Genomic DNA, 11,238 nt, shown 5'->3' on the forward strand with positions numbered 1-11,238 from the left:
CTTGTGCTGCTTCTTTGTGAATCAGAATGTTGTATGATGAGAGTCGTTGCATCTCCCCCCCCTCCCCCGCCCTGCAAACGGGTTGAAAGCACGAGGAAGAGGTTATGGAACAGAGCGCGCGTCTTGGTGGGGACGCGGTGAGATTTACACTAAGTAGGGTGTGTGGAGGATATGGTGTGGAGAACTTAAATTTAAGGCACTGTGAGAAGTCAGCGAGTTGGACTTCTTAGACAATCAAAGGCAAGCAAGGTGGTCATTAGCTGCAGTATTGTTTGTCTTCATCTTTTCACATTCAGACTCGATGCTTTTTATTCCAGATAATTGCCTGTTTTTAAACTGTCTGCAGATCCCGCTGTACAAACGTTGTGCTGTGTCTCCTTGTGCTGTGAAACAACTGATAGAAGTAAAGACTGTTCATGGTCTTGGCATTGTCTGTCTTGAGGCTTTTTCTGCAAGTGGTGTTGGGAGAGGCTCTGGTGCCTGCTCTCTCTAGCGCAGCTCCTCCTCTTCCTCCTCTTCCTCCTCTCCCAGCGGTGCTTCGGCCTCTGCTTCTCTGCCGTTCGCCTGCCGACGGGGGGTTCTGCCGTCTCCTCGGTTTAGTGGTACAAATGCTGTATTCCTTTTTAAAGACCTTTGAACTTTTTTCTAAAGCTGAGCTAGGAAGCTGCAGAAAGATTGTCTTCCGCTTTTACCACGGCTCCTGTGCAAACACAGCACGTCCAGCAGCAGATTTGAAGGCGTCATTCAAATCTGTTGTTTTTCTGTTTTGCTGTGTGTAAAGAGGACTTGTCCCAGAATTTGAGAGCCATTCCATAAGAAACTGGTAACAAGATGATTCTGTTCTCCAGCTGGGGTGTGTGAGGCTGATCTGGGTGCGTTTGACAAAAAGATAAAATCCTATGGCCACTAGAGTTTGACAAGTGTGGGTCTTGCACACATTTTAAAAATGTTTTTAATTGACAGCTTGAGGAATGAACTGATTTGAGGCCTCTGACAGAAGGGGTGAAATACGAGTCTCTAATGGCGGGCAGGGCAGTGAGCGCTTCCGGTGGAAGGGTTAAAGCTCCACAAGATGTCTGAATGTCTTCTTGACAGTAAATATTTGTCATCTTCCATGGGACCTCTGTAATGTGTTGGGTTTTTAGAAGGATGAGACGGGTATCTTGAGGCAAGATAGGATCTCAAGATAGCTCCCCTTCCTAACTTTTTAATTTGATGATAAATAAAAAATGTGTAATTAAATCTGAGGTCTAGTCACACTTTGACCTTTTGTTGCCTTTTTCTTTTTTTTTGTATACTACAAAAAAGGATGCTTGCCTGAAGGAAACTTGCATATATTGAAAATTTAGTTTATTCTTATAATTCATTACTACAAAAAGTTCCTACCTCAGTGGGATAACAGCAGCTTGAGGTTTCCATTAAATCATCGGGATGAGTTCCCAATAGTCTTATTTCAAAGTAAAATGTCTTTTAGCATCCTTACGGTCTAGTTGTCCTGTTCTTTTCCTCAGAGGGTCAAATTCAAACGTTTTTGCAAAAATGTATGTCTAAAAATTGTGTTTGTGTGGCTCAGCTATAAATTTTAAAAGCAACTTACTTGTGGTGTGGATTTGGATTAGCTCATGGTCAGTGAATCACATAAGAAAGACCCAAATGTGACAAACTTGCCCATTCCTTATGAATGCTCAGCTGACAGGATGTAGCTTTTGATACAGCTACACGGTAGGGATCCAGTATCTAAGTGCCACTTCTGCTCTTTGTGTTGAGAAGCTGCCTGGCTGAGGAGGAGGCATCTTTGCTAAGGACAAGGTAGAGAAAACACTTTGCCTGACACGTGGACGTGCTTGAAGCACAGAAGTTCTTTTGGGTGCGAAGGTGGTTCTAGCTGGAAGGAGTTTGAGCACACAGGTTGGTGATCTGTTCCCACACATACACAACCATGGTCACAGATGTTTCCTTTGCTGGGAGGTGGAGATCAGAGACATCTGCCTTTGCTTCCAAGATGCTGTGGAAGACTGGAAAGGATGCAGCTGTAGGTACATTGACTCAAACAGAGCAAGCTGTCAGCAGCCTGGCATGTGGTGTGGTACGTTCTGATTGTGACCAGTCAGTTACAGGAAGAAAAACTAGCAATTAGTGCAACAAGAGAAACGCAGAGTGCTGGAGAGGCTCGGCTACCTTTCTGAAATTCCTCCACCATTGAGATAAATTGATTCAATTAAAAATATCCAACACATTTAATGGTATATCAATGCTTTGGTCTACAGAGCAATACCACAAGAACTGTCTTCTACTGGAAGTATTGTTGTTTACTGTCTGTCTACATCGCTACTTTGAATGTATCTGTAGTTATCTAAGTAATAGTTCAACAAAATGAACGCTTGATTGGGGTGCCCTTTCAATTTCTTCCATCTTTACCATCATCTTTCTACTTGATGTTTGCATAAAGTGGGGATCTGGGCATCAGGGCTCCATTAGTGATAGATAAAACCTTGGATGAGTAAACTGATGTAATTCACCTATCTCACAGGTGTGTTAATTGAAGTTAAGCAACCAATATTTGGTTATCTCATAAATGCCCAGAATTTATAAAATAAACTCTCTTTGTACTGCCACCTTAAAAAAAAAAAAAAATTATAGTGTGTGCCCCAGTAAATACATGATCTTTTTTTCTTGTTATTCTCTTACCATACATAATCAGGAAGCGTGCATCGCAAGCTTGCTTACTGGTGGGAAAAACTGAGAGGGGAGTTGAGCATGTAGCCTTAATAAAAATATTATGTTGTAGCAGAAACAAGGTCATGGTGCAGAATCATCCTAAGGGCTCTGTGATACAACGGGTGTGTAAGGCACTGATACAGTTTGTTAATGGCAGCACGTTAGTTCATGACAGGAACATGGTTCTCCTTCTATAGAAGTATCTACTCGATGGTTTAGGACACAACCCAGGGACTTGGCTCCAGGAGGACATCCACACCAGAGAGCTACCTCGCGCAGCCAAAGCACCCAGAGCTCATTCATTCTGGGAGACAATTTCGTAACGGGACTGGGTCAGCTGCAAGGTAGGTTTCCTGCCAAGAGAAGTATTGCAGTGAGTGCTGGGGGAAAAATAACTCTCCAAATCTCATAAATTACTTGTGTTTTTTTAAAAAGTTTTTTTATTTCAAGGAAATCTGAAATAACAAATGCTTTTTACTCAGGATTTGTACAACCTAAAGCTACGCTTTAGGGCGTTTCTAGTATTATGTCTAAAGTTATTAAACTGATCTTCATTTTGCAACTCCTTATTGACTAACAGAACTCAACTCTGACTTTTCTTGAACTTCTTTTTTGTTCCCAATTACTACAAAAACCTGTAAACTCTGAGTCGCAATTTCACCTTCACCCAGCTTCTCTGCAGCAAAACGCTGTAGTGGCATTCACTCGCCAGCAGATGGCGCATCTCTATGGTGTGGGACAGTCTGTAAGAGATGCCTCTGCAGAGCACGGTAAGAACAAGAGTCTTGGGAAGTATAGACGGGCAGAAGGGAACAAGAAATTTGGACTGTCAGATAATACATGCAATACCAACCGTGAGTATTTGCTGCTTATGTATTTGTAGATTTTTGCATTTAAATCCTTTTAGAGTTAATTATTAATCCTCGCAATTTTTTACTGGTTTTCATAGCAGCATCAGTAAAACAGGAGTTTTTTACACTAATTCGAACAAAAGCACTTTTTTTTCATAATATATGTTATTGCACAAACTGTATGAAAATTCCACTAAAAATCCATGACTGATAAATCCTATTTTCATTAGAGGATAGAATTGGGGGGTCTGTTTTAATAGCACACAATCACACTTCTGTATTATGTGCACTGGGAAGATCAGAATTTAAGCAAAGATTGTCACAAAAAACCAACCAAACAAACCACAAAAAAACCCTAAACAAACAGGAACAGTGCTTCTAAACTGGCTCATTAAATATATAGTATTTATATTAGAGAGGATATACATTTTTAGAGAGTTGGATGCTGATCAAATGTAGATGTTTCTCTACTAATTATAGTTGTAATGTTTACAGGCAAAAAATTATTGTTCAATAACTTTCTGAATTGTGACCACCAGAGCAGCTGGAGAGAAAAATAAAGTTATGGCAAACATGTTCTTGGGAGCATCTCTGATCAGGGCCTCATCGACCAATTTAGAGCCAAGCACATTTTTAGAAGGTCAGTTTAGCTGTTATAAACTCAATGTGTAGCTTTTGAGTGTCATGTCCGCTCCTGTTCACATGTGAATATCAGTTTCTCTTTGTTTTATGTCAAAAGAGAGAGTAGAGAGGGGGGAAAAGGATCATCTCCTGTGTGACTGGAACGCTTACCCTGCTGCCACAGGGGTTCCTTTCTGGCAGTCAGTGGCACTGTTTGCAGCCACGCTCTGCCAGACAACATGAGCCTTCAGCCTCGAGCCCTCAGCTTTGCACACAAAGCACGGGGTTGTTGTGATTTCTTTTGGTTTCCTCATAGTTCAGTGCCTGTGAGTAGATGGAGAACACATAAGCCTCCCACTGGCACCAGCGACTGAGAACTGCAGAGAAGACACCTCTCTGGGTCCAAAGTGCTCCCAGTGGGCTGAGGAGCAGCATCCTCCATGGCTGATCCATGGAGGAAATGCCGTACTCTGGTCTTCCGTGCCTGGTGTCAGTTTTGGCATTTATACCAGAACTCTAACCTGTAAAGAAGATGCCACTATTTACCAGGACAGAATATTTTTCAGAAGAAAACTGTAAAGGAACAGACTGGTTCAGCTGGACTCCTGGTATCAAGGTGGGTTTGTGACTAAGCCTCTGCTCTTTATTGAGCACCTGCATGGTCCTGAATCTTACTCGCCTTGGCTTCTAAGAAAACCTCTTGATGGGAAGGTGATGTAAGAATGTTACAACAGTGCTTTTAAGGAGAAATCCATGACACCCCAGAAAGCCTGTGCAGGATTAGAGGGGAAACCTCCATGGGCAGGAGCAGAGAAGGCTCTTAATGTCCCCAGGTTGAAAACGGGGGAGAGCTCAGCACAACCGTGTTGGAAGATTTTGATTGCTGCTGTCAGGTGTGGCTACTGAGGAGAGTAGACACTAGTCTTATCTATTGTAAAAAATAATTCATAAATTAGGGCTTTTCAGAAACGGAGAAGGTATTGGGGTTGTGCCTGCAGAAAATATTTTCCAGCTTGTGGACTAAGTGTCTGTGATGGGTGTTCCCTCCATCTGGGTGCGGGTCTCCCCTGTCTCTTGAGAAGGTGTTGTGGGAGGGCCCGTAGGTGTGCTGGCTTCCACGGGGGGCTGTACTGGGACCAGTTCCCAGGCACAGCAGCCAGGGAAGTAAAAGCTCACACTGAAGTCTGGTGAGGTACAAGAAGCCAGCTTTACAGCCAGGACTGTCTCAGCCTCACCCCTCTAAATATTGTCTGGAGAATGAGGAGGAGGAGCAGGAGCGTGCATGGTTTTCCAGTGACAGGCAGGTTCTTCACTCCTGGGGCAAAAAGCTTCCCAGCACAGTGGGGAAAAAAACCTAGCGCTCATTGCTTAATGTGGTGTTTGGAATGCAGTTGAGATTTCTGCTTGTGTTCTATTAACATTTTTCTGTCCATAACTCTCCATTCTTGTGTGCACCAGGATGTTCTGCCTTTTCATTTGCCTCACCTCATACAACAAAAGTTGTGTGAAACCTTTCAGCTTTCCCATAGATTTAACAGCTATTTCACTGAGATGTCTGAGCCGTATTTATAGAACATATTTTTATTAGGCTGGATTCTGTTTTACAATGTTGGTGTTTCATATGTATACTTTTTATAAGCTACATTATCACAAGCTGGGCAAATATGTGGCAGGTACTGCTGCTGGTGTGGGCAGAATGAGTTCTGTTTTATATGATAATTTTTTTGATATAAAGTATAAGCTTTAAAATAACAATGGTTTAAGTCTGGACAGTAGCTTTATTAAATATGAGCAACTACCAGAGTAAGACGGAGCACGACAAAATAAGTAGGGCAGGAAATTCTCAGTGAAGTGGATATAATTCACGTGCAGGATGATTTATTTAAGCAATTCAGCCTTGGAAACCAGGGGAAGCAGAAAGGTAGGGCTGGCCTTGCCTTGTAATCGGCTGCCGTGGACATTTATTTTTAGCATGGGTGAAGAAGGTGCAGCTCAGTCCTCTGATTGGAGATTCATAGGATTACTAAAGAAAAGGTTGCTTAATGCTCAGTGTGTAAAAAGGACTTCAGCATACTAAAGCAAAGACTTAAGGGACTCCCCTTTGGGACAAAACAAGAGGGTATTGCCCATCCTGTTAGTTACTGCCTTGTCAGTAAATGCCAGCAGTGCTGACTGGGCACATGCCCTGCAGAGCTCTTAACCCCTCCTGCCATCCTGAAACCCAGAGCTTCTACAAAAGTTTTTGCACATCTCTGGACCTTGTTTTTTACCTTATAAGAAAGTACTCAGGTGACTGCATGGAATATAAATCGAGGCTGACTGGCTCTTGTGCTCTGACCTAGCACTTAAACACACACTTCAACTTAATTGCCTCAGAAATGAACGCCGGGTTGGTACAAGCCACTCTGCTGGATTCTTGCCACAGGTTTTCTGCCCGACTTTCCTCTATGCTTGCTTTACACCTCCCACTTTACACACTTGCTTTATCCTTGGCCTTTTGTTTTGGCTTTATGCAGAACTTCAGAGGAACATGACAATGCTCAGCCATGCAGAAAACCCTGGCAGGTCAGAAGGGGACTGTGAAGAAGACATGGCATGGTTTTTGGCTGACCTTCCCGGCCAAGGTGGGAATCGAAGGGAGGTGCTTTGTTGCTGACTCTGTGGGCAGACTGGAGTTTGGTGCTGGGAACTGTCCCTCCTTCCTCTGTGCAGTGCCCAGGTAGGGAAGGGAGAGCGGGACGATGGGCATTAAGCTGTCGATGCCACAGAGCAAGGTAAGCGCAAAATTCCTTTCGAGCAAACTAGAAAGAACACGGACTGGAGCAGAGAAGACCTTAACTGAGGAAAGACAGTTTTCTGAGAGTAGAGAAACATGTTGGAAAGGTGCAACTTGGACCCATAACAGGGATTTTGCCTCTTTCTGGGTGTGCAATAATTGCCTGGGACTATGAAAAAGACCCTGAGGTACTTAGCAATCCTAAGATGTCTGGAACCATCAGTGCCATACGGGTGTGATAAGACCTCTGTAAGTGTAGTGTGGAACTAGGAGCTATTCAGAGCAGACAGGGAAGGTACAAGATATTGCTACCTACCTGCTGCACCCCAGGGTGCAGCTCCAAATGTCTGCTCCTGGAAGGCAAATGTACATAAAGAGGAAAGGGGAATGATTTCAGAAAATGCAGAGCTTATTACAGAGAGAGACTAAAAGGGCTATTGTCAGTCAGGCAGCTGAGTCCATATAAGCAAGTAAATACCAGAGAAACAGAGAAGAAAGTGATTAAACTGAACAATATTACTACAGGAACAAATGGGTATAAGCTGTTCACGTATTTTTCAAGCTGTAAATTCAAAGTTCTTACCCACCAGTAAAGGGGAGCTTGACACAGGCTTTCTGACTGGGGGAATGGGGTGAGATTCCTCATGGGCTCCAGACCAGCACCGGGTGCAGATGTGGTTCTGTGAGGGTTTGCCTGTTATGGCAGGAGATCAAACTCCATGGCCTGGAAGGCCCTGTTTTAGTCCTGTGTTGCTAGGAAGGAAATGAAGAAAAAGGGATTTTTAGACACTGTTATTAAGAGACTGGAAATAGCTGTGAATTAACTCAGTTTGGGTGGCAAGCAGTCATCTTCATCCCTGGAAGTGTTCAAGGCCAGGCTGGATGGGTCTTTGAGGAACCTGGTCAAGTGGGAACCGTCCCTGCCCATGGCAGGGGGTTGGAACTCCACGACCTTTAAGGTCCCTTCCAACTCCAACCGTTCTATGATTCTGCAATTCTATGACCTGTGTCACTTTCACGTCTGTGACAAGAACTACTTAAAAATGGCCTGTGCCCCCTGTTCATTTCCCCTGACCCACTGCTGCACGTTAAGAGGAGTTGACAATTTTTGGCCGCTAATGACATTTGGACAAAACCTCTCAGCACTATGGCTCTGTCTGGCTTGCTTTCTTCCCCATGGTAAGCAGCGTTCCCAACCTGCCAGGAACCACGAAGGATCAGTGCCAGCCCCGAAACGTCTCCCTGCACACCCTGAGGAAAAAGCGTAGGGCCTTCCAGCCTTTACCCCACGCCATAGCTCAGTCACCAGCGGCCCCCGCCTGTTCTGGAACCCGCACCCGGCCCCTTCACCGCCGGGGCCCTGAGGCGGCGGGGCGCCCCTGCCTGAGGGACTCCAGTTCCCGGCAGGCCCCGCGGCTGCAGGGCCGGCGGCGATTGGCGGGGCGGGGCGAGGCGGGAAAACGGCCCCGCCGGCCCTTACCGCCGCCTGGCGCTCGGGGCGGCTGAGGGGCGGCCCGGCCTGCGCGGGGCCCGGCTCGCCACAGCCCGCCGTGCGACCGCCCGGCGCTCGCCTCCCCACCCCGGGGAACCCTAAAACCTTCAGGCACTGCTGAGAAAGAAATTTGTGTTTTATCACATGGGTATAATCCATCCCGCTGGCCACAAGCCTAGTTTATGCAGAGGAGCTTCCCCAGTCCTTCCTTCCCTGCTCACATAGCTTTGCCTGTGAACCATGTTTTTGCTCAGGACATTAGAATAAGAAAGGTGTAAAGGCCTTTATTTAGTGCTGGGGGAGCTGCAGTGCAGTACCCACCACACCGCTAACAGATTTTCAGTAGGAAAACTCTCATTTTTCAATACGCAGAAAGCAGGGTCAACTGGTGGTGTCTGATACCCAGGCCGACTTCTGTGTGTTTCTCCTTGTGTAGCAGCAGGAGTTAAGAAAGGCGCAGGGCTGACCCCCTAACCGGGATCTCCTAACCCCGCTCTCCCTTCCTTCCATACATGGCATGGAAATATTATATTATTTTTTTTCCCCAGAAGCAGGATGCAAATGTCAGACAAAAGTCTAATTCACTTTTCCTCCTTTGTCTCCCTCCAGACATAATCTTGTTTTAATTAAATTACCTTGCCCCAATGAATGAAAATACAAACCACAGATCGTATTCCATGTTGAATATTTCCACAGCCTGTTCTCTTAAAATTCCTCTCTCTGCTGTTCAAGGTCTTTTAGACGGAACACATGCGCTGAGTGAGCCTCGCTCCCAATACTCTAAGGATTAATTGAAGAACATGATGGAAGGAAGGGGAGAGTGTGAGTAAAATAGCTGGTTTATATTTGTATCCTCAAATGTCAGTTCATTACCAAAGTTAGAAACCAGCTGATGCAGAAAACTCATTATGGTCTCATTTAGAATGCTCATTTCTTGAGAGACAAAAAAGAATTGCCTTGTGCGGCTTGTCCAACACAAATATGCCACATTTTACAATACGCTTTAGGATGTGAAGTAAAGAGGGTTTTTCTTTAGGGTGCAGTATGGTTAATACTCCGTTTAACTTGTTTATCTGCATTTATTTAAAATCTAAAGCAGTGAGGACTCCTACCACTCTCTGTTCTGAGCGCTCCTACCAATACTCGAGCCTCATTATTTGCACAGTTTTTGTGAGCTCTGGTTATTTATTTGGCAGCATGAGCGTCTGGCAAAACGGAATGGTTAGGGAAAGTCACATCTACAGTTCTTTGCACAAAGGTGCACTTTTCCGGTGATTTTAGTGCTTGTAACTGTGTCCTGTTGGCAGTTAGGTGACGTGGCTCCGTTCACAAGCGCAGCCGGGATGCAGTAGGCTGCTTCTGGGAGTCAGAGAGATGCAGGGGGCTGGGGACAGCCACTGGCTGGGGCACCCGTGCCAGGGAGCTGTGACTTGCTCTGCCGAAATCAGCCTGAATCCACCAGCTGGGTCTGTACGGATCCCCTAGCAGCTCGTAACATCCCTGCCTTGGCTTGCGGCAAACAGCAAGGGTGTCACCTCAGTGGCTTGACTCGGAAGGAAATTCTGTGAGTAAAACATCCCACCAGTTTGTACCAGGCTGTTAAGGATGGTCAGAAGGTCACAGCACGGGAGCCATGGCTGGGACCCAGCCCTGGTGCCAAGGGGAAGGGCAAAGCCCCTCGGTGGGGCAGGCAGGGCACGGCCGTTGGTGGGTGTTCCTTCATTTCCCGAGCGCTGACAGCGCCTCACCCACGGAACGCTTCCATGCCATTAGAAAACATCCCGAATTGAGGGAAATTTGGAAGAAAAAATTAAAAAGTAGTGTAATAAAAAAAGAAAGTGAAATCGGTGGAGAAACTTGCCAACGTTTGTATTAATCTCTGTGGGTGAGACTAGCTGAGACCTGGTCACTTGCCATCACTTTGCGTTGTACCTTACTGTACAGCGAGTCCCGTGGGCACCCGTGGGTCTTCTTGTGACATGAGTAAGAGATGTAGCTGTCCCCAGGAATGGCTGTGTCCATCTCCTGTCTTCTGTGGGTGGTGTCCTGGTGGTGGTGGCCCAGTTGTGCCGTCCCTAGATGTTCCTCCTTCCCACCACCCTAAGCCTGCCGTGCTCCAGTTCCAGAGAAAGCCAGGTGCCCGCTATTCACCTGCAAGTTGATGAACTCGTTCTAGAGATGGATTTTTATGTAACTTTTATCAAGTTTTGGAGATCTGGCTCTTCCTATATCCCACCTTGGGCCCCCCCTTACTAATACACCCCATGCGGTAGAGGAGTGGGAATGTTTACAAGGGGGTCCCAAGCAGCTCCGCTCATGACCCCGGCACGGAGTGTCCCCTCGGTGTGCAGCCACCCGCGCCCCCGCCGCCGCCGGGAAGCCGCCCCCGGCCCTGCAGCTTTCCCGGGGTGCCCTCCCGAGCCTCCGCGCTGCGGGCGCTTGCGGGGAAGGGGGCTGCTGCGGGGCGGTGTGAGGGGGAGACGGGAGGACCCCGCGGCGCCCCGGGTGTCCCCGACCGAGCGGGCGGTGCGCGCAGCCGGCGCTGCGCCTTTAAAAGGTCCGCCATGACGCGGGCGGCGGTCGGTGTGTGGCGGCGGCGTGAGGCGGGCCGGCGGCCAGGCGGGGCTGCTGCCCGGTGTCAAACTGAGCCGCCTCCCAGCGCCCCGCTGCCGGCGGGTGGGAGGGGGGCGGGAGCCGGGGGCTCCGCCGCTCCGGAGCAGCCTGTAGCAATGCTTTGGTTTAGTTGCTCGTAGGTAGGTTTTTCTGTCTTACTTCCCCCC

The 11,238-nt window shown here is 46.9% G+C and overlaps 1 protein-coding gene across 2 annotated transcripts in view; it reads left to right on the plus strand.

The window, feature by feature from the left end:
- Positions 1–9,177: 9,177 nt before the first annotated feature.
- The window catches only part of SAMD13 (sterile alpha motif domain containing 13), a 14,467-nt gene continuing 12,406 nt past the window's right edge, over positions 9,178–11,238 (plus strand). The window contains exon 1 of one of the 2 annotated variants that reach the window (XM_014939027.1): positions 9,178–9,280. In XM_014939027.1, coding sequence (XP_014794513.1) covers positions 9,259–9,280 — 22 coding nt within the window. In that variant the 5' untranslated portion in view covers positions 9,178–9,258. Of the gene's footprint in view, positions 9,281–11,079; positions 11,212–11,238 lie in introns of those variants that run through there. The other variant, XM_014939028.1, reaches the window with a different exon arrangement.

This window comes from Calidris pugnax, unplaced genomic scaffold (assembly GCF_001431845.1).
Source record: "Calidris pugnax isolate Ruff unplaced genomic scaffold, ASM143184v1 scaffold18, whole genome shotgun sequence".
Classification (NCBI taxonomy): Eukaryota; Metazoa; Chordata; class Aves; order Charadriiformes; family Scolopacidae; genus Calidris; species Calidris pugnax.